Source organism: Melopsittacus undulatus, chromosome 10, assembly GCF_012275295.1.
Source record: "Melopsittacus undulatus isolate bMelUnd1 chromosome 10, bMelUnd1.mat.Z, whole genome shotgun sequence".
In the NCBI taxonomy this organism is placed as follows: Eukaryota; Metazoa; Chordata; class Aves; order Psittaciformes; family Psittaculidae; genus Melopsittacus; species Melopsittacus undulatus.
In genome coordinates, this window is record NC_047536.1 from 11,077,799 (window position 1) to 11,101,008 (window position 23,210).

A 23,210-nucleotide genomic window follows, 5' to 3' on the forward strand; every position below is an offset into this window, starting at 1 on the left:
AATTTGAGCACTTGGGCTGTGCTCTGGCCCAGAACTGGCCTTTGGAGAAGCCTTGAGCTGTCTGAATGGAAAGCTTGGGAAGGTCTCCCAGCCCTGGCTGGCACAGGGGACCTTAGTGGTGTCAGCACTGCTCCGTGTATTCTTTGTTCTTAGCAGGGAAATGTAAATCTCAGTACCTGTGAATAGTCCCAAATTCAGTGCCATATATCTGTGTAGGGATTGCCACATCTGTAAGAAGTGTGATGCTCCCTCAAAGATGGGCTGAGCTTCAGTGGGTGCCAGGGCAAACATCCATGGGGTTTTTGCTAGACCTGCGCAGGAAACCTATCTCCAGGTCCAGAGGCCTTTCAAGAGTTTTCTGGTTTGAAAGCAAGATTCCAAAACAAACAAAAACCACACACAACCAGCATTGCTGTGCTCTTTATGAGTCAGTGGTCCAAGAAAAAAGGGAAATTGTAAGTAAAAATGCTATAATTTCCATGCCAACTTTAAAAATGTGTTTCTACCTTATTTTCCTTTTTAACTTCAGTTAAAATTTGCAAGCCAGATACATGTTTCACTAGGAATGGATACTTTTAATTTTTAAACTCTCTGTAAATGATGTTTTGATACACTGGAGGTTTTTCTCTGAACATTTTTTCATACTGACATACCCTCAGACATGACTCTTTCCTATAAAAGTTTCTTTTTTACAAACTGACATTTCCCAACAGTGGCAAATAACGTATCCAGAAAATCAAGTCAGATCTCTCTCTCCCAGGCTGGCTGTGGGCTCATCACCAATGCATTCACATCTCAGTTAAACCTTTCGAATTAAGTGTATTTGAATACTTTTTGTTTCATAAGGAATCTGGTGCTGTAACACAGGAGACATCATTGATATAAAAGAGAACAGAAGGGTAAAACTGGCATTACCTTTGGGAAACCTTTGTTACAAAGCTAAAACTGGAGGCCTGGTCTGTGTTTGGTAAGATTCATTTTTCCTAGGGCCTAGGAACTCAGCTCTTAGAGGTCCTTTCCTTATTTGTCTTCTTCCTCTGCTGCTGACAAACCAGTTGAGGTCTATAAAAACTGTTTCCAGTGACAAATTCCCTCCTGGCCACAGTGTGCATTTGCAACATGCAGTTTTATTACTGCATATAGTACTTAATGCAGCCATATGTAGATCCAGATGTCTTTCATCAAACCTGAACCTGCCACAGCTGTAACCAAAGTAACCAAAAAGACTGACATATTAACTTGTTAATTTGCAATTCTTGCACTTCTTGCAGGAAAATAGGAAGAAGAATATTAAAAATTGCATGTATGTCACATTTATATATTTTTCTTCATGTACTGTGTGCCTTTAAGTTTTTAAATTATGTGTTATTCATCCTGTTGTAAAAAATCAGTTTTGCTCAAGAAAAAGAAAAGAAAGCATTGGTGCCGTGCCAGTCACCTACAGTCCAGCATCACATTTTGCAATACAAGTCTATGGTTTTTCATTTCTGTTTCAGGCTGTCGTTGGCTGTGGAAGCAATAAGCATGGAAATATTATGGTGTTCTGACTAGTTTGAAGTCTGGCTTGACCCTCACTTGTATGTAGTAATGTTTTATATGAACTTGGTTGGCTTAAACTAGGGCAGGTGAAATTGTAACATGATACATACAGTAGACGTGGTTTTGGTAAACTTGCTGACAGGTTGTTTATACATTCTGATATACTGTCTAGTGTCTAAGTGTATGTAGATCTGCATCTATGAATAGGTATGATATAAGTTGATAAAGTATAATGAGTGATAAATGTGCTGCATCAAAATGTATGAATTATACCTATGAAAGCACACTCAGGTGCACATTCTTTGTGTTATATACCACTTCCATATGTAGTATGTGTGTACATGTGTGCACACACATGTGCTCATGTGTATACAGGTACCTGTGTGTTGCTGTGGTCCCCAGTGTGTAGTTTGTAGTTTGGAGAGAAATCATCCCCCATCATTCTTCACTGCTGAGCTGCAGCAGACCAGGCCAGCACATCATTTGTTAACAGCGACAAAGCCGCACTCATAAACGCCGACATGTTACATTAATTTATAGGCACTGAGTGACTTATTAAATGTGACGTGTGAAATATAACAGGGTCCGGTATGGATGATTAGGTTTTGGGCTTTGAATTGTTGACAAGGCAGGGGTAATGAATTGCAGGACACAAGCTAGTATGTTTCCCCCTCATTAGTCAGTATTAGCTGCATTAATAGTAATAATTGGATATATTCATCATTTAAAATGTTTTAATAAATGTTTGGACAGCACCTGATGTAGGCTGTCAAATATTAGACTGGAAGGTTTGTGATGGGAGAAAAATTATGCTATTCCTTCTGCAGAGATTTATACAGCCTAAGGGGTGCCATTTGCCAATGTCCTTTAGGAAGTAATGAGTGGAGATAGTTTGCAAAAAGATGGTGCAACAAGAGCGAAACCAGTCTCTCTCACATTTCAGGAATAGATTTTCATTTTATCCTAGAAACTTCCTTGTCCTGAGGTCAGATCTCCAAAACAGGGTCTAAATTGGTTATTTGTGGTCTGTGGCCAACCTCAGATCAGAACTTCACAAAAGGTGTGCATGTTTCCATCTGTTTTTTTTTTTTTGTTTCACTCTTTTACAAGTGCAATCTGAATGCTGCCCAGACCTTAGGAACTTTCCAGTTTGGGGGTTTGGCTTGGACTCATCAGTACTTTGAACTACTAGCATATTTAAGATTCCAGAAAGTTTTCTGCCTGGACATCTTAAAAGCATGTTTCTTTACGGGATGGAGACAAGACATTTCTGTGGGTGTTCTGACACTTCCACTTTTATTCGTGGTTTCTGTATCTCAAATGTATTATTGCACACAATTCGGTAAAGGTTCCTCTGATTAAAGAAAAGAAATATTATTTTTAATTTCATTATATGGTGATCTTCAGAACTGGAACTCAAAAAATAACCTAAAACTGGTACCAAGAAATGCAGACTGTATTTGTCTCTTGCTTTGAAAGGGACATGTAGGTGAACACTAAAATGTGCCTTCCAAATGACTGGGAGGAGATCGAGGTGATCATGTCCAGTTGCAAAAAAATTGTATCAAAACATAAAGTTCAAAACTTGTGACACGTCACTTGACTGTAACCTGTTATGTATTGAAATCCATTTTTAAAGGCAACCTTCAGAATATACAAAAGCAAAAGCACATGGAGTTACTGGCGCTGTATCACTAGACTGACAATTTTTATCTTAAAAGAAGAGTCCTCTAAGGAAAAGCTACTGTGGAAAGCAGTGTTTGGTGACTCAGTGGGAGGTACGCTTCCCTTTTAGATACTACTGAAGAGGTGCACACTAGGGAGTACTGTGTTGCTTGAGGTGCTGTCTTTCAGGAGAGACAGAGAGTCAAGTGTCTGGCCACCTGTAGTCATAACAAGTCCCAAGACACTCACTGTAAGGATGAAAGTTTTCTCCTCAGTGTCCTTGCTAGTTCTAGCTAGCTCATACTGAGCATCGTGAATCTTTTAGATGAAGGGATCTTCACACTCTTCTAAATACAGTTGACCAAACCTGTCTCTTTATATCTAAGAGCTCACTCTGTGCAAAAAGATGGTGGAGGATTCGGAAGGTGCCAAGACTAAATCTGACTGTGAATAGGTGATGCTGCAGCTCCAGAATGGCAGGAGTCATTGCAGGGGCAGGAACAGTGGGACCATTTTGCACTTGTCATAGTTATTCTGCATGCTAGAAGAAAACTTTGAAGGCAGAAATTTGGTTATTCAGTTGTAATCAGAATGATTTATACTTCTGAACTTAGAGTAATGTTATTTCATTTAATATATGCCAAAGTCATGTGCAACTTGTTTAGATAATGTATATTTAACTGTGCTTTCCTCTTCAGTTTAAATCAAGCCCTGAGTATTATTTTGTCAGAATTGTCTGTTAGTTGGTGGTTATTGTTGACAAGTTGATGTGAGGGTATTTTAGCATGTTGTCTAACATGTGTCTGCTGATAAGTTTGTCATTGGCACTGCACAATATTTCTTCAAACTCCCTCTTAATTTTAATTTGAGATTAAGCAGGCATTTAAAACTTGATACTGTATGCTCAGCAAATGAGGTTCATCAAGCACGTGGGCACAGGGCTGTGTTTTTATTTCCTGTATTAGTTAACTCTTGGCCTGGAGTTTCAACTCACTAGAGAAGATGGAAATCCATGTTTTCGCTAGATTTATAGTAATATCTTTGAGATCATGTCCTGATCTTGTAATCTAGGTTCACATTGTTTAGCCAGCTATCTTAAAGAATTTCAGCCTTTTCATTAGTGATGTGCATGTGTCATAGAAAGGATAATGTGTTACAGCATTGAAGTTAGTTATTATGCAATTAGGTCTTTAGTAGAACTTTGTTAGAGCTACAGAATTGAGTGAAAAAAAGGATGATCGATATTCAGTACTTACATAGAGTTCTTGATAATTTTAGGCTACTTTAGGTAGAAAGATTTTGAGTGAGGTTTGTTAGTTATGTTTGCATTATCTAGGAATTATTTTTTTTTTCCAGGGAGGTGCTAGATAGAGCAGCTGTAAATTTTTGCTGATCCTCTTTACTCTTTGCCAGTTGCCGGCACTATTACTCTCAAAAGATCAATAGAACATAGAATAGAGCTAAGGAGTGCAAGGTTGTTAAGTAACAAGCACTTTCTAGTCCATTGGACATCTCACTGACACAGCCAGATATCCAGAAATACATGAGAGATCCCAACTATTTTTGGTATTTTAGCACCCATGGAAGATGTCTGTGGTTGCTAAAGGAGTCACCTTTTTTCCAAAGATAGTAACACACATTGTTGTATGCTCCCTTGAGTAGGGTATCTAATACTGTGCCTCTGTCCTTACAATGTCTTTTGTCCATTGAACTCTGTGCTAAATATGATGTTTCTCATAATTCCAACCAACAAAGTACGAAGTGGCATGAGTGTAATATATTGCATTACAGCCAACTCATGTCCTTACCTTTCCAGTTGCAACTTGTCACTAGCATCCTGATCTAAATTCTGCTCTGGTTTTGTGACATTTGGTTTTGTCCTTTAGCTTGGGTACCCTCACTGAATGGTTGGCTTCAAGGACAGAAGAAAATACTCTTGTGAGCTGCATCACCTTTCCAAATGAGTGCAAAAGATAACTTTGTGGCTACTGGCTATAATGCCTTTTGCACATCTCTCTAAAACAGAAGAAAGTGTCAGCAAAAGTATTTTTCCTACATATTCGAGGCGCACTGCTTTAAGAAATGTTCTGAAGTACTTAATCCAAAACTTGTGGTATAAGCAGATATGATTTTATTTTACATGTCTGCTCCAGAGGTCATTATTTCCAAGATTAATTAATTTATTTCAATGCCATGTTAAAGGTAGCAGATACATGCAATAGTTATTGATGCCATCTCCAGCATTTTGTATACTGCAAGCCACTTCATATCACTTCAAAAACTCTCCTGTGGTGACTTACATTGAATTTTACAGATTCTGGATTACTTCTCCATATACACACCAAAAATTACGCAGCATTTTATATCTAGAGCCAGTTCAGGATCCCCTTCAAAAGCCCCTGGAATATCTTCTCTCTTGAGCCACCACATGCACAGCTCAAAGAAAGTACCTCCGCCTTTCCATGAAACAGCTCTTTGCTTCCTTCCAGCACTCAAAATAGCAACTATACTCCAGATCCGTCCTCATTGCCAGAGCTTCCTGTTGTAAAGGAAGTGAGGGCTTTATACTCTTAAATATCATGAAAAAATGGTAACCCCTGGATGGAATGTCCAGCTCGTGGGCAGAAGCCGAAGGCAGCACTTGACTTTCTTCCACAGCATTTTTGTGCTGGACCTCTGCTTGTATAAATACAAACATACATTTGCATGGGCAGTTAATTCTAGACTCATCCTCACCAGTTTCTTTAAAAGATTCCTTTTAATTATTTTGGGTTTTTTTTTTCCTCTCCTGGCTTCCCCTCTGGAGAACAAAGAAGGTTATTACAAAAAGTAAAATCACATCTCCCAGCCGAATGTCTGTCAGATTGTCCTTTATCACCTCCTCTGACCCAGGTTCCAAGTTTAGTTTTGTTTTTAGTTTATTTAAAGTTAACTTTTAATAATGCAGTAACTTGAAGTTATTGTTTTTTTTTTCTCCCCCGCATAAGGTCCTTCACTGCTGCTACTTTACTCAAAGCAAAAACTCCATTTGTTTTTTAAAGTATAAGTTTTCTTAGGAGGGGATGCAATCAATCTTTCTTCATATTGACACTCTACAACTATTCCTCTGTAATGACTTGGATGGGTTGGGTGAGTTAAGTTCCACTCATCTTCATAGCAGGACTGAGTGAACGAGAGATTTACAGCTGTGTTTCTAAGTTGCCCATTGCTGTTGCAGTTCTGCTGAGGATTTAGTGATACACAAGCTGGGACTGGGATGTCATCTCAGCAGTAAATCCTGTGGTCTTACAGTGTCTGTTGTGCTGGTGATGATCCTGAGGTAGTGAAGCAGCTGCAGTCCAGAGCCCCTGAGTTTGGACAGAGTCAGCGTCTCATGGGCACACTTCAGCGCATGTGCTAAGTTTCTGTTTCATTTCTCTGGAGCTGGAAGCTCCTTGAATTCTGTATTTATAATGATCTTGAGACAGGAATGAATTCAATAATCACTTTCTTCATTTCTTATGTGCTTCTGCTTCATAATTGGCATACACTGTGGATTATTGTAAATAAGAGCATCTTTCTTTGTCGTTTCTTTCTCTTCAGGCTATCAGTCCTGCATGTAAATCTGGTCAAAAATCACTTCCATGTCAGTCTAAGCAGACCTGTTTTTTTTCACATTAAGCATCTTCCACTTAAAAGAAAAAAAACAAAACAAAGCAAAAAAAAAAACCACCTTGAGAACACAATGGAGCAGGTTTTGTGCCAGGTCTCGGGAGGGAATGCCATTGTAACAAGATGTCTACACCTAGCATAACCATTCAAGGATACATCTGTTCAGATGGGTTTTGAGTAGCACTCCACCTCCATATGTACATAAAGTTTTCTCAATGCTTTAGAGGCTCAGACTCTGGCCAGAAGGTACCACACACATACCCTTTAAATAGCCTGACCCTCTGGGTTGAAACGATAGCACTGGTGCATCAAGGTTATTTTAGGACTTTATTGGTGTCAGTTTATTTGAGGAATCATTAATATTTGTACATGCAGGCATATTGGACACAATTTTACATGCAGGTGATTTACATGTGCCTGATCCACAGAAAGGTGGGAAATGCTTTTCCCACACATGAAGCATTTACCATGTGAATCTTTATAACTTCCTCAGTAAGCTGATGAAAGAAATACGTCATCAGCACCCTCAGCTCAAGGTGACAAGTTTTAAGGTCCATGACTGCTGTGAGAAAACCAGCTTCAGATGGCTGGATTAACACTGCTCTCTGACATACTATGAGTTTGATACTGCTGATGCTTTTTGGTAACCATGCTAAAGTTACCGTAGTTTACCTTGAAGTAGCAGGCAACCAAATACTGATATCACATTGCAGTAACAGTAATGCTGTTATCTGTCATCACTTACACTGAACAGAGGTTCTTTTAGTAAAACTATGGCTCTGGGAGGGCTGCTAATTCAATGGCATTGTGTGAACTATGACAGACCACAGAGCCGGGTTATGTTTTCTTTCCAGTACTGAAGCCTAGCATCTTCTGTAAAAATTAAAAATAGTTAACCCACTTGTATATCCTAGTATATAAGGGGTGAAGCAAGAGTGAAATGGGGAAAGCATGAAGGGAAAAGTAGTTAAACTAAAGCAAATTGATCAAATATTGTTTGTTTTTTCTGTTAACCGGAGGGTGAATTCTGTTGGTTATGTGACTTACTTGATAATAATGCACTGTGATGCTGCAAAGTTTGTCACAATTTCATCTAAAGCCCTGTTCTATGAGCTCATAAACCATAGTCTGTGATTTGAAGCATGCAAATAAAGGCAGCTTTGGGAGGCTTCTGTTATGTGTAAGCTAGCAACTGGAGCCGTGCATGGGGCATGGGTGCAGGCACTGCACTGCTTATCTCACAGTGCTGTGTCAGTATAATGTAAAGGATGAGTGTATGTTCAGTTATCTTGCATCTAACTGTCATAAACCAAATACACTGTGTATACTCTGTACACAGATGGCATAAAGTCTTTCTGACATTTTTTTGTGAGATAGGAAGGTAGCTGCAGTTCAAATGTAATAAAAATTTGAGATAATGGAGCTGGGCACAAGCAAGGAGATATACGAACATTCAGATTTCCACTACTTTAAGAAAGAAAAAATTATTAAAAAGTCAAGCCTGGGGGCAAAATTAAATTACAGAAAACTGAGCACTAAAACCTGCCTCTGGACTATTTTTAATTCTGTTTTGTGATGTTGCTTTTTTTGGTAGTGTTATCTCTTTCTTTTCTTATTAAAAGTCTGGGAGAAGAAACCAAAACAGTCTCTCTGGGATTTTAACTCACTCATGGGAGAAAATGCCAAACACACTTTCCCAAACTGCTCTAAATTTCTCTGATGCATTATAATTCAGTATCAGAGCACTAGAGAAATCCAGAAGATGCAAGATGAAAAATTGATATGCTGTGCTTCACTGTGCAGAACACACAGACCTGAGGAAAAGTGACTGGGAACACTTGCTGAAGAGAGCAATGAGTAATTTAAGGCTGTTTTGGGCAGTCCTATCTTCTGATTTGGCAATTACGTGGATGCCTCCTCAGCTATTTGCTGTGCTGAGCTGAATATTTACTGTATTGGTAACAGCAAGCCCAGGCAATGCTAGCTCCAGGAGCCAGAGGAAGTTCACAAACATAATGTAGTCTATTCTGTTTCTATTATGGCATTGCCTAAAGAATCTTAGTAGACTCTGACTGCTTGAGGCTTATTCTCTATGTCATGTTGTCTCTCTCAGACCTTTTCTGCAGTTTAGGAAGAAGACATATTTTCTAATAAAATAATTTTCAGGCTTTTGGTTGTGTTTTTTTTGTTGTTGTTGTATTTTTGTTTGTTTGTTTTTAATCTATTGGACTTTTCAACATCTTATAAATACAGGTCTGGTTAGGGTTCCATTTTAAATCAGTGAGACCTCTGAAACCAGGGAGAGCAAATTTGGAATACTTTTTGTTCTTAATTAGGATGTTTGACAACTCAAGAAGATTACGTTTAGAAGAGAGTTAAATGGCTGTATCTGGTGTTTGATTTCTCTACTGCAGAATAAATTTCCTGTTATAAAAATGCCACAAAAGGTAGCTACTGCTGTTTATTGACTAAAGAGCCAAGTAAAATCCAGCTGTGAACATGTGGGTAATAGGAGGTTTTTCACCATGCCTATATTTGATTTCCATACACAGCCTCATGTTGGTAAATATCAGTGTAAAACTCAATTTTTATTTTGTGAAGAGTACCTGACATGACCAGTTAGTTGTTTGTGAAAAGGTCTGCAAGCAAAAAAACCCCAATAACCAAGCAAAACCCAAATGAGAACAAAAAATAAACCATTGCAACAATAGACTTGATAGAAAATGGGAATCTTCATATCTTAAAAGCTAAGGAGCTTTTTTCCCCTCTTTTTTTGTGCAATTGTTAGTAGAGCTAGGCTAAGCTCAGGTTTTCTGTAGCGTAGGAAATTCCATTATTTTGATAATTTTTCTCAAAAGTAGAATAAAAAAATTGTGATCCCTTCAAGTAAAGTTTAAAAATGTGGAAAATTCAAGAAATTATTGTTCAAGAAAAACACGCAAATGCTTTATTTTAGCTTAATGTTGGGAAAATTCCATTGTAAAATAGGAAATTTGATCAGAAGAATCAGCTTCAAAGGGGAAAAAAATTTGCTTTGTCCTGAAATTTCTAAGGAGACATTTGTGCATTTTTATTATTTACTTTTCCAAATAAAATTGCATTAAATGCATTTTCTCTATATTTTTATTTTAGTGATAGATTACTAACTAGAATTAGTTAACAGTAGGTGCAATATAACTTATTGTAGTACTCATTAGGTATTGTTTGAGCCAATTATATTTGTAGCGTCACATCCCCAGCATCTTCTTTGCCTGGGAGGACAACCAAAAAAAGGAGGGAGGCTGACATCAGAGCTGGTTCCGTTCGTACTGAAGTATGTGAGTAGTACCTTTGTCTCCATCAGTACTGCTTGTGTATTTAAATTTATGCACATATTTAGTACTCTGCTGAATTGGTATGTCATACAGAATGGGCATGCAATCATTTTATCTGATGGACAGTTGCTAATTATTGCACCAGCCCATGTATTTTGGTTTTGCTAATTTTGCAAACCCACATATACTTACTGCTGTGTTTCAGGCAGAAGTCTAAAGTTACCCTCTTCTATCAAATGTGTTTATACCTCAGAAAAGGTGCATTTTGTTAATTTTGTTTGCCCTAGCCAGGTTTAAGTTGTATAACTGGCACTCACTTTCTGGATAGCCACTGGTCTGGCTGACCTTGGCAGTATGACAGCTGTCGTATTTTCACATGGATGAACTGTTCTTGAACAACTTCTCCAATGTGTTGGGAACAAACAAGCTTTTCTTCAGCATCAGGAATGCAGCAGGTCTTCTTTCCAACTTTTTTCTCCTTCCACAGACATATTTATTGTGGCAATGGCAAGAAAATCCTTCGTGTTTGAGTTCCTTTAAATTTCCTTCAGGGGAGTGACAGAAAAGCCAACCAAGATCATGTCAGAGCTTGCTTTCTTTAATTTAACTCTTCATTTATTATTAATAGACATGGGTATTAATTTGTAGTGGCGAGAAAAGTAGGAGGGCAAAATCCTTTTACATCTTTATTACTAGTATTTCCATTTCTGCTGTGTATTTTATTTAAATCACAGTGTTATTTAGCAGTGACAAAGAGCGGGTGCTGCCAGGGAGGGTATTGCACAAACCCAAAGAATCGCAGTGTGAAGTACATAATGGCCAGCAATGAATGGCAGGGAGTATTTTAAACAAGTGGAGTGACCTCAAGCTGGTAGAGTGCTCACTAGATCCTTCAGCTGAATGAGGGGAATCAGAGGATGGAAGGAGCAGGAATGAGGAGGGAGCCAGTGGTCAAGAGTTAGAAGGAGCAGAGTGGCAAAGCAGCTTAAATGTGAGCTAAAACTAACTGGTTTTCTCCAAAACTGCACACCCTCTAACTGTGACTCTGCAGTATAAGGGATGAAGCATGGAGTTCTGTGATTTAATAGCAATGTAAATCATTACATCCAAGTGCTTTATAAAAGTTTGCATGATTCTGGACCTGAGCTGATTTGCATGGAGCTGGCTTGTGTTTCTCTGCTCCATATGCACAAATGCTCTTCACACCAGGGATGTTAGTAGTTGGGAAGGGAATCAGAAATATGTTTTGTTTGATTCATGCAAAAAAAATAAACCTTCAAGGGTAGCAATAAGTATAATTGATGACCGAGTTTTGTGTGGCAGAAAAGCTGGTGTTCGGCAATCACACAAGTTTGGAGGGAGAGTTAAAGTTGAAGATTTTATTGACACTCTTGTGTTTTGCATGTTATTTTTCATCTTGGGAATGAATTTCAGACCTTGGTGGTTAGTATTAATGCTATATATCCTCTGTGGTTAGTATTAATGCTATACAGCCTTGCCAAACACAGAGAAAGTTAGAACTGAAAAAATAACCTACTGGGAAGAAGTTAGATACAAACAAATGGAGATGGAGGTTTATGCTTACAAAGAGCTGTTGGCACTTCTCCTGGACTAGTCCTGTCAATCTAAATCTGAAATGTTTGCAGAGTGAAGTGTTTCTAATGAGCAAGGCTGGCAGGACTGGACCCAGGTGAAGAAGGCATCTGAACAAGTGATTTAAAGCAGGGACTAAGAGACTGGGCTGAACCCTGTGAATCAAATGGCTCCATTCTACCCTTGCCTTAATCTGTTCGCATCCGCCTTCCTGCCAGAGCCGGGGGAGAGCATCAGCCGGCACGTGCCGTGCCAGCTCGGGAGCCGCTCAGCTCTTGCCTGGATGAGCGTGGGATGCTTTCGCGTAGCCAGGGGGATCCAGCTCTGGTGTGTTCCAAAACAAAGTGCGGCCTATAATTTGTTTTGTCTTTCAGCTGAATAGAAATACAGTGCTTGGCAGAATGTGTTCTGTAAGCCGTTGACTTCTTACTTAAAATGCAGTGAGTGAACTTGGCTGGGTAAGGTTGGGGTGTTGGAAATTCCTCCAAAAACACTGTTATTTTTTTAAGTCAATTTTTTTTCTAGAGTTAATTTAATTCAAAAGATGTTTTGTTTGGTTGCTTGCTTGCCTGCCTGAGGTTTTTTGATAGGTTTAAATAGATGAGATTCATTTCTTCTGAAGTTTATTTTGGTGAAGCTTCTGTGGAATCTGGGGGAGATAACACAGTGCAAATGGAGTTAGACTTTGAAACTTTGGGTTAGAATTTTAGGACCCCAAAAGCCAACCCTTGCATGTCATAATGATTTTTCAAGCCTTTGAGCTGACGTTAGCTCGCACTTTGTAATGAAAGAGAAGGCCCAGAGTTTCTCTGGAAAGCTTTACAAACTGCTTTCCATCTCTTCTGGGGCCCTTGATTCAGCCCGTGAATTTCCATTGTCATGCACTCGTGTGCTGTGCAAAGCCACACTAGGAAGGCGCTTCCCACATTTGCATGGCTTCTGCTGTCTTTCCACGCAGATTTCTCTACCTGTTCCATGTCCCAGCTCCCCTTGTGTCCAGGGTGTTTCTCCAGGGCTGCAGCAGACCGGGTATGCAGCTGCTGGCCTTGGTGCTTGGTGAAGCCACCAAAAATCCCCCGGCAAACTGGGGTCAGTGCCAGCTTCTCCCCAAAGAGTAAGCAGCTCTGAAAGGTTTTGCCACATAAGGGCCTGTTCGAGGCTGTAGGCACCAGCTGACAGGGATGTCTTTGCCTCCCAACAGATGGCCAGCCTTTTTATTTCAGCAAGCCATCTCGCACGGAGGAGTGGTCTCCGGATCCTGCCAGCATTTCGCATGACAGGGCCAGCTTAGGGCAAGAGGGATCTGATGTCCATGCCCTTCATAGCTCATGAGCTAAAAGACCAGCTGCTGACAGGAAACCCATCATCTGAAGTGTAAGATCCTGAACTCTCCCCAGTTTTTGTTTTTCATTGGCAGAATTAATGCCCTATTTGCTTGTCTCTCAGAATCCATTCTGGCACAAGTACAAACCCTTGCCTGGTGGCAAGCAGTTGTCTGGATTTGAGATGCCAAGATTTGTGCTGACAGCTCCTTCTACACAGTCTGAGTCAGGCTGTCACAGCTGGCCATTAGAGGCTTAAAAAGACACACATGTACAACAAATTACACCAACTTTTTGTTACTGAATATCAGAACCTGCTTGATGAGAAAATGTAATGGCTTACACTGCTCTTTATTTTAGTATAAACAAGCACAGTGTCTCCAAACCCCTGTTCAAGTGTCGTGGCTGTTCGTTTTATGTTGATCGCTTGCTCCTATTTAGGAGCACAGTCTAGAAGGGACTTGTTGGTCAGGAGATCCAGTCCTTGATAATCCCAGGCATCACATTTTATAATCATCCTCGTTGCCTTACTTTTCTTTAATGAAAACAGTCCCTTGTAGTTTCAATTTGTCTTTGCAGCCATTTGCCTAGTGTGATTGCCTTGGCATGGAGGAACAAGCACCAAGACTTGCCTTGTTGAGGGGCAGCATCACAACTAGAGCAGAGCAAAAACTGCTCCTCATCAAGAAGGGAGTTTCTGAAGCTGTTTACCCTGCAGTTTTGCCTTTTTGGGTGGAAGTGTTTGCAAATTCGGCTGACCTTGTATTCAGTTTGGGTGCTAGAAGGTGGATGCTTGCAAAAGTTAACTTTCTGATTTAAAGTAAAACAGGATCAAACAATTCCTCGTTCCAGTTTTGCATAGGGAAACAGGTCAGAATAGCTTCTGCTTAGTCATCTGATGGTTATTGCAAGAGTATGCTGCTCTGCCTGGTTGTGCTGAGTTTTAAACTTGCTATAGGATTAAATTTTGTGTGGCTGAGCTTCAGTAGACCTTATTCTGTAGTTTATTTTGGACAAAAGGTTGATAAACTTTGGCTCTCAGGGAGGAAGCCTGGAATCTGAAACCCACTATTATTCACTGACTTGTCTTTATGAGTTTACAGTCCATTGATGCATAACACTGAAGGAAATATTTTCAGTGAAATGTTTGCTTTTTTCTTTGGCGTTGTAAAATGTAATGTCTTTTCTTAGAGATATATGTCAGGGTCATATAGCTACTTCAGTGAACTGTGTACGGCCAGGAAATAGACTGCACAGAAAATATTTCATTTCTCCATGAAGTCAGTCTTTTAACCAGCACTTACCCCCTTCTCCTGTCAGATTTTTGAGTCTCCCACTAGCCAGTGTTTGAGCAATAATTTTATGCACGAGCTGGGTTTAATTGTGGGAGATTTCAACTGTAGGGAACATTTTGAGAATTTTTGTATTACGTCAAAATTAGAACATGACAGCAAACTCTTAAAACAAAACCTCATTTGTACATATGGGAATTTTCTTGACTGTTATTTTTCTGTCCTCTTTTGGCTGTGCTGAAATATGTGCTTCTTACATCCTTGCTACTATGGATGGCGCAGCGAAGCTGGCGTTCACCATGAGAGGGACTGACTTTGCAAACTTTAATGGCTCTAATACAACAGATATATTAATTTAATCCTTAAATGTTTAGGATGTGGTTACACATTTTGCTGGACTGGGGCCTGTGGAAGCTCTGCTCCCTCTTTGGTTGGTCAGTGGGAGGATTTGTCTGAAAACTAATGTAAATAAGGCTTTGTTGGACCAAATGTGCAGATGTTGCACAGGACTACTACACACTGTTTATAAGATGTTAATGTCCGTTTCTCTTTCTCCACAGGTTCTTCTTGAAATTTTTCCTCAAATGTAACCAAAATTGCCTAAAAAATGCAGGAAACCCTCGAGACATGCGTCGGTTCCAGGTCAGTTGGACACACTTCCTCCTTTAAAAATCAGCATCTGTTAGGAACAGAAGTACTTTGACCCAAACTAACATAGTAATTCACTGGAAGACGCTAAAAACAAAAGGTCACAAAATATTGCCTGAGGACTTCTTGTCACAGCAGAATTGGCAGGAAGTAGTTGGGGTTTCTTGCTCTAGACAATAATGAAGATAATGTCATCTCCTTGGGAAATGAAAGCATGGAAAGGAAAAATCAAAATGACCTCACTGTTGGTTTAGGTTATGGGGCTACCCTGCTCTGAGGTGCTCCCTTCTGCCTGGGGAACTATCTACCTTCATGCAAACACCAAATGAGCACCATGTCTATTGGAAAGGGCAGAGGAGGATATAAAAGTAATTAACAAAATCAGGCTTGAGGCTATTCTTCAGCAGTTATTCTTCAGCAGCATCAAAGAATCATAAAAGTTCATCCATGAGCAGAAGGTCCATCCCTGCAGTCAGCGCTTGGAAAAACCTGCCATTAAGTGTATCTTTCTTGGGATGCTTTTGGCTGGTACTTCCCCACTGTTGCAGGATATGGCAGTGGGACTTGGGAACACAGCTTCAAATCACCAAGGACATTTTGTTATGTTGCATCTATGTCCATGACTACATTTGGGATCAAGTACAGTGCTGTCCTTTGGAAGATGGTCTGCACTTGCCTTCCCCAGTGGTGGCAGCAGACTGGTATGATGGCAATGCTGCGAAATAGTTGCTTCAACCTTGGTCCTTTGGACCAATAGTCTTTTGACTGTGCCAATAATGCTTTACCTGAGTATGTGCTGAATAAAACTATGGGGTAGAGAGCCAAAGGACTTTCTGTTTTTATAAGAAAGTCTATGTGGCCCCGGGAGAAAACATGATAGAGTCTTGTCAGAGGGGATTTGCCTTGGGGTTCTGAGAAAGAACTAGGAGGTTTGTCCTGTGGAACACATGGATCTTTGGAGGAAGACAACTCCAAAAGACAGCTGTTTTCAGCAGTAGCTCAGGACCTTGTTTCCTTCTTTTTCAGCATTACTGCACTTAAATAAAAGTGCTAAATGTTATGTAAATGGCAATATTATTTATATGTCGAACATATGTCCTTTGTTGGACTGTTTAGTCACAACAGTGCTGGAAGGCAGAAGGGTGTTGTGTGCCCCTTTGAACACAGAAGTGAAGAAGTTAGGATATGTGGCCACAGGGATTAAATTAATCAATATAAGAGCAAACATTAGCATGGCAGAGCCTTTGGCTTCTCACGCCACACTCCTCCCTTCATCACGTTTCTCCTGTGATTCAAGAGGGTATTATCACTGAAAGAGAAAGTGGAAAAAGGACTCTCACCAGGACAGGGATTTAGGCCAAGCAGTCACCCCCGGGCCCTGTCAGAGCTTGCTTCACAACATGTACACTCTGCTGGGTTTGTGCTTGTCCAAGCTTGAGGCTGATTTTCATATGATAATGCCTTTGCGTGTTCTCTCAGAACAGCAATCAGGAGCCTGTGTCAGCGAGTAGGTAGGACATAGGAAGGGTTGTTGATCTCTTGACTTGTAAAGACATTCTGTCATACAAACCCAGCTTCACAGCAGTTGAGCTTTCCATGTGTAAACAGAGACTGCTTAATTACACAGGTCATGTCAATTAGTGTGACCTTAGCATTTTCAAGAAATTAATCACTTTCAGCCAAGTGAACCACTGATACTATAATACAGGGTGGTATTGAAGCTTGCAGCATTTTGTTAAGTGCCCAGGATTTTACAATAGTTTTACAATAGCTACTTTTGTTTCTATTTTTTTCCCTTTTTTCTTTTTCTTTTTTTTTTTTTAAATTTTGAACTTGTTGTTTTTTTAACAATAAACTTGTTAAAATAAAACAGCTGGACCCTACCGAGTCCAGGTTTCATTTATCATTTCTTAAGGTGAAAAGGACCAAACATACAGTAGTTATGGTGCACCTAGATGTTTGAGACAATGTTGTATAGGAACCAAGTGAAATCTGGGCCCTTGTGAAGTCAGTGGAGGGTTTGCTATCAGCTAGGTTTGAAGTGTTGCCAGTGACTTAGAAGGTCTCTAATGGCTATGTCAACGTTCTGGTTAAAAACCATGAGAGTAAGTTATTTCCAGGCACTATCTAAGGATCAGCCCTGCAGAAAATTTCATTTCTTAATAGTTTTTACTTTTTTTTCCTGCAGCAGGGAATTGTCTGGTTATCAGATGGTATTAGGTTAAGAAAGCCCAGGGAAGAGGCAGAGTATGTGTTGATTCAGACAACCCGTGTAAGAAACTTCATTCAGAATTAGGCAGTTTTATCCTGAGCCTCACATGTATATGCAGTAGTATGATAAGCCTAACATAAAAAGAAGTTGTTGGCCTGGAATGAAATGCATTTCTCTGCATGTCTGAGATGTCCAGGGATGTGACAAGAGGAGTGGTGTCGAGTGCCAGCCGAAGTGTGTGCTAGAGCAGTGCTGATCCTGTCTGCATTAGTTGTGTCTCTATTAGCAAAAGGAGACAGCTAGAGAGAAGTCTAGTAGTGTGCAGGGCCTCAAGACAGTTGACTTGAGAGTTCAGCTGTGTTGCAGACTCCCTGATAGACTTTGAGAAAATAATTTAATCTCTGTTTCATCAGCCCAATTGCACAAAACATTTGGTGGTATCACATACTGTCACCTTTGTCCAACCTTGCCTTTTGATTCCAGAAACCCCATGGAGTAAATGCTCAGTCTGGTTTTACATTCTTCATCACATAAGTCTTCATTCTTGGTGGGATGGGCTGTAGTGCCCCAATTACTAGTAATAATAATAATAGTATGTAGATGGTATAATGGGTGAACTCTGCCCAGATTTTATTTTTCAATACTAAACCCTCATTCATACAACCTAAACTGTTTTGTATGTTATTGTAATTAATGAAACCCAGGTGCCTTAGTTATCTTGTTGTTCTTGTTTTAGCACAGCTGCTTGCAAACTGACACATGTCAAGTTTTAATTTAGAGGAAACTTTTCAGTCTGAGTCACTGCATAAAACCCCAAACATGCATTTATTATGAAAACCTTGAAAGTCACTTAGAAATTGCCATGCTGTTTGATTCTGTTACCACAATCTCTTTCTCAGCCTAGGCTGCTGGTTTGCCTCCATGGGATGCTGCCACTCATGTTTGAATTGAAGCCACTTGTGTCTTATTGCAAATTTGCATAAGAGACAGAGATGATGCTTCATGAATCCCAGATAATGGAATTTGGACATGCAAGGCTCCATCCCCGGAGAAGGGAAAGGCAACAAAAAAAAAAAAGGCTGAAAAATAGCAGTGAGAGCTGAGGTAATTAAGTGCCCAGCCTGTCCTTGAGCACGTGAGCAAAATTACTGAATATATTGTACTTATGTGCTTTAAGTTAGACACCTTTTTAAGTGTCTTGTTAAATCAAGAGTGATTTTTAGTTACTAGAATAAAGAAGTCAACACACTGTAGGAAGAGGTCACCAAGTGGTAGGAAAAATAAAGATGTTGCTCAAGCCATTTCTGCATAGCTTTCAGAAGAGCAGCAAACACTGGAGTTACAGGTTTAATTCTATCACACACTTCAGACCTGAAAATCATCTTAATCAGATTTTCTCTGCCTTTGCCACTGGATGTTGGGAACATCACAAAAAATATCAGATCCTCCACCATACAACAGAGAAAATTGAAAGTCCAAGGAACATGCTATGTCTTAATCAGTTAGCAAAGCTTAATGGGCTGTGGTTAAAAATGAGGAGTCATGCAATGCTTAATTTTGATATATTAGGTGAGGTACTATAACAAATAAACAGGCCGAGTGCTAAACGTGAATAAATAGCTTGATCTCCAGGCCCCTGGTCTCTGAATATTTCTTTTTTAAATTAAGCTCCAAAGTATTCACAAACTGAACTATTTAATGGCAAGCAGAATAATTCACAGAGCTATGATACGTTAGTGCAGTTGATAGTGCCAATTTCATTGAAGAAAGTTGTAAACTGATGTGTTTCTTTCATACCTCTGTCTCCCCCAGTGTTGATACAGGATTTAAATCAGAATCTATGAAGGGCTAAAGCTAAAGCTCAAAATCATTTTCCATGTTTGCCTGTCCCAAATTAAAACTGTGTTTTGTTGACAAAATTTGGAAAGGTTTGAGATTTGGCAGGCCTGGTTGTCCCTGTGCTTACATTAATGTGTCAGCACCTCATTAATCATTTATTAAAGTGTAGTGTGCCTTTCCTTCTTACTATGGTCTATGTTTTAGGATGTCTCGGTGCCCATTCCACATATACTTTGGCCCTCCCCTCCCCCTAATTTTATGATTTCTCCACAAATTACTTTTAGCATGTGCTTTAACTTCAACATATCCCAGTCGTTTCTAAATCAAAATGAGGAGAGTGTAGTATTTTTTTAGATTAAAAAATATAAGTAGAACTTGTAAGCATGTAAGTGCTCTGTAGTGATCCAAGTACGTAACTGTGGCACACAATATTCAAGGTATATTTTTTCTCTGTTAATAATTAGGGGCATTAATATTTCATTAGTTCAGTGTATGTTTAGTATTCCTGTATTAATGAGATTTTGCAGTTGAAGAATTGAGCAGTAAGTGTGTGCTGCTTCTTACAGGTGCACTGTGAATAATCATTTTTTTTCAGACAGATACATATGAGTAACCACTTTTTTTTTCTGCATTTCCTGAGACTGGAAACAGTTTCTCTTAGAGATTCCTTTTATAGTTTCTTTTGCTAACGACACTGAAGAACCACACCAGTGTGGTCTCTTGGCAGTAAATCAAACTCTGTTCAGGAGGTAGGTAGGAAGACACTGTTAAGTAATGCAAAATACGTTACATCAACAGTTGCAGAAACCTGGGGAGGGGGGGATTAAATGTAGATTTGCTCACATAAAACTGACCTCACAAGGACTGTTTCCTCGAGGTCTTCTGTAGAAAGGTGTGTGCACAATGACATCTACTTATATATACAATTTTCACAGGTTTGAGACCTATCTTACTATTATTAATCTTGATCTGTTATTTTTCTGGAATGCTGTTTCTAGAAGCATTCAAAGTTTTGGGTTTCATCACAGGATTGATTTGCTTCAGTGGTAAACCTGTGTGTACCTATCTGGTTTTAGGATTGAGGAAAATATTTTATGATGTAACCATTGTTATTAATTGTAATTGTGTTAATTTTCATGTGTCTCAGCAGACCCACAGGAGATGATAAAGAGCTGGCATAAATCATGGAGCTGTGACAGGCAATGCCAGCTAGGGATTTGGCTCAAAATCCCAGTTGCAACGAATTTACAATGGTTGCAAGTGCACAAATAAGATTGCAAACCCTGAGCCACTTACTATAAGATCATATTTTATTGAAAATATCATAAACTTTATTCTATCCCTCAGGAATGCAATGGATAAATTACTTTTGAAATCCCTTTTGGAATTCTATATATAGGGCTTGGGGTTTTTTTCCCCCCTTAGTTTGATTTCAGAAAAACTTACCCGTAGTGTTTTGTGCTTTCTTTCCCCCAAATTTCCATCTGTAAGAGCTCTTGAATCATTTATTCTGTATTTTAATATCTTTCATTTAAAACATGCACAAAAATCTATTGTCTGGAATGCCATTCTGAGAGACGATTTTAGGATCTGTTAGATGTAAACTACTCACTTTTGTATTCCTCTTTTCAAAGACAAAGACTTTGGGATTAGCAATGGGCATTTAGCGGCTTTGCTTGCTTCAAATTTTTGAGCATTTTAATTGGTGGTCAAAAATAGGTGGAAAATCTTCAACTATTTTTTTTTGTTTAGATCCTATTCAAGTGATGAAATTGAATTGTTGTAAGAGATCCTTTAAGTGTCCCCATTTGACCAACTTTGAGAGCAGCAGCTTCCTGAGAGAGTTGAGGCAATGTTTGCCAATCCTTGTAAAGCATTTCACCTCTTCAGAGGCTAAAGCCTCTCAAAACCAAGAACAATTAAAGCGAGAGCCTTTCAGAGCGACTGGGGAATTCAGCAAAATAAATCAGAAATCCTCTGCCATGGCTCTGGAGGCTTGCCTCATTATAAGAGCAGATCTATTAGCCCCCTTGCCATTGTCTTTCATTTCTCAAGTGAGGTGATTCTAATTAAATTAATCTGCATGTCAATCTATCGGTGATCAATCAAAAGAGCTGAGGTCCCCCTTTGCGGCAGTGTGCTTGCGGCTGACAGGGGCTGATAATGGAGGAAGAAATAAACTGTCGAGCAAAGTTAATTAGTCAACATAATAGGTGGATTAAACAGGAGCTGCTGATTGCTGTTTCACATGTCGAAGCATGAGGTGGGAGCTGAAACTGCAATTAACAGACAATTATTATATTTGGTTGTAAGAGGTCGCATGAATAAACATATCTCTGTGGGTTTCAGTTTTTAATCCCTTTTCCTGTTTAATGTAAGGAGAAGTGTAGGTCATTTCTTATTGTTTTAGTTGAAGTTCTTGAAGGCAATGTGTGCTACTGGCAAATCAGCAGCCAGCTGAAGGCCAACACTTTGACTGGGGTAAAACCCCGGGAATAGCATACTTTGTTGGGAAAAGACTATGGGAGGGGTGGCTGAATGAAAGCCGAGGATTCTATGAGGCTGCTTGATCTGAGCAGGGTCGAGGAGACCTGGAGTGATGAGCTTGCAGCTCTGCCAGGGACTTGCCCCATGCATCCCCCTCTTTCTTCCATGAAAGTTCATGTCTTGGGTGTGCTCAGCCTGATTGGGGATTTCCTATAGGACTGTCCCTGCTAATACTCAAGGTTGAGGGGTCCCTCTGGACACCTCTGAGCAGTTGGGTCTTTTACTCTGGACTCAACACTTTCCTGTTTGGCCCCACTGGGTTGGCTCCTCTCCCACCCGGGGCTGCTCTGGGGAGCAGAAGTGTCAGATCCTGCCTCCAGGGCAGTGCTTCTCTGTCTCCCTCCCCTTGCCTCAAACCAAATCCCAGGTGTTGACACTGAGATAAGTTGAGAAATACAAATAATTCTAACACTGGATGAATAGGGTTGTGTTCTCCAGATCAAGACCCTACTGTCAAGTGTGTATGTGTACACAAACATACCTATACGTCCTCCCTAAAACAGCTTGGGAGAAATCTGGGCAAGTCCAACAACCTGTAGTGACTGTATTGAGGGGACAGCAGTTGAGAAGGGAAGGGGGCAGGCATGCAACAACTCGCATCACAACTTCACAAAATACCCTTTTGTTTTCTTTTATTCTGAATCGATTCTCATTTGCAATGTCAACAGCTCTATCTGCTTCTTCATGGAAACTGAAGGATAATTTAGGGTGAAACACAGCTACCCTTGTATATAGGAAAAAAATACTTTAATAAAGATCCTCTTGTTAAAATGATGGTTAACAGTGTGCTGTCTGCCATGCAGTTACAAACTCTGCAATTTGACTTAAAACTGCATCAAAAGCTTTCGATGCCAAAGACCCACTCATCAATAGCGTCTCTTGTTAGATTTGTACAGCATAAGCACCAGTTATTATGCGAAATAGCTATGCAATTTTCTACAGCTCCCAGCTGTTATTTATTTAACTGAGTTTATTACACTCTGTGCTTCTTAAAAAACATACATATATATCCAAGTTTTCCACCATTTTGCTCTTGTGGTTGCAGGTTGTGGTGTCTACAACAGTCAATGTTGATGGCCATGTGTTGGCAGTGTCAGACAATATGTTTGTACACAACAATTCCAAGCACGGGCGGAGAGCTCGAAGACTTGATCCCTCGGAAGGTACGCCTTCTTATCTGGAACATGGTAGGCATATAATTTTCATTGGTTGGCATTGCTACTTTAAATGTGGATTTATTTGATTTGTGTCTCTGGCTACCAGTTTCAAATTGTCCTGTAATGGTTTATACCTTTGGGACTGGATATTTCAAAGAGACTGGCCTCCACACTAAAGGGGGAATTTTTCAAGTAGGTCAGCACTAAATGTAGTGCAATAACAAACCTGTAGGCAAACATGGTGCAGAGTCTGTGTCGGTGAAGTGGGGCGATTCCTTTCTTTTTTTTCTTTTTTTCTTTTTTTTTTTTTTTTAGTTGCTTCTATTCAGCACCCAAATCAGAGCCTGATCTTTCCCAAATTGCCTGAGGTTTTGATTGTGCAAATCAAGCATGTTGCATATTTTCTGAAGTACTTAGAACCCAAGTTTTGA

The 23,210-nt window shown here is 39.7% G+C and overlaps 1 protein-coding gene across 4 annotated transcripts in view; it reads left to right on the forward strand.

The window, feature by feature from the left end:
* Positions 1-23,210, forward strand: part of EBF1 (EBF transcription factor 1) — a 274,295-nt gene that overhangs the window by 158,297 nt on the left and 92,788 nt on the right. For 2 of the 4 annotated variants that reach the window (XM_013128585.3, XM_005147314.4), the window contains exons 7-8: positions 14,937-15,018; positions 22,668-22,809. In XM_013128585.3, the coding sequence (XP_012984039.1) occupies positions 14,937-15,018; positions 22,668-22,809 (224 nt within the window). The remainder of the gene's footprint in view (positions 1-14,936; positions 15,019-22,667; positions 22,810-23,210) is intronic. The other 2 variants (XM_031047356.2, XM_005147315.3) reach the window with 1 other exon arrangement.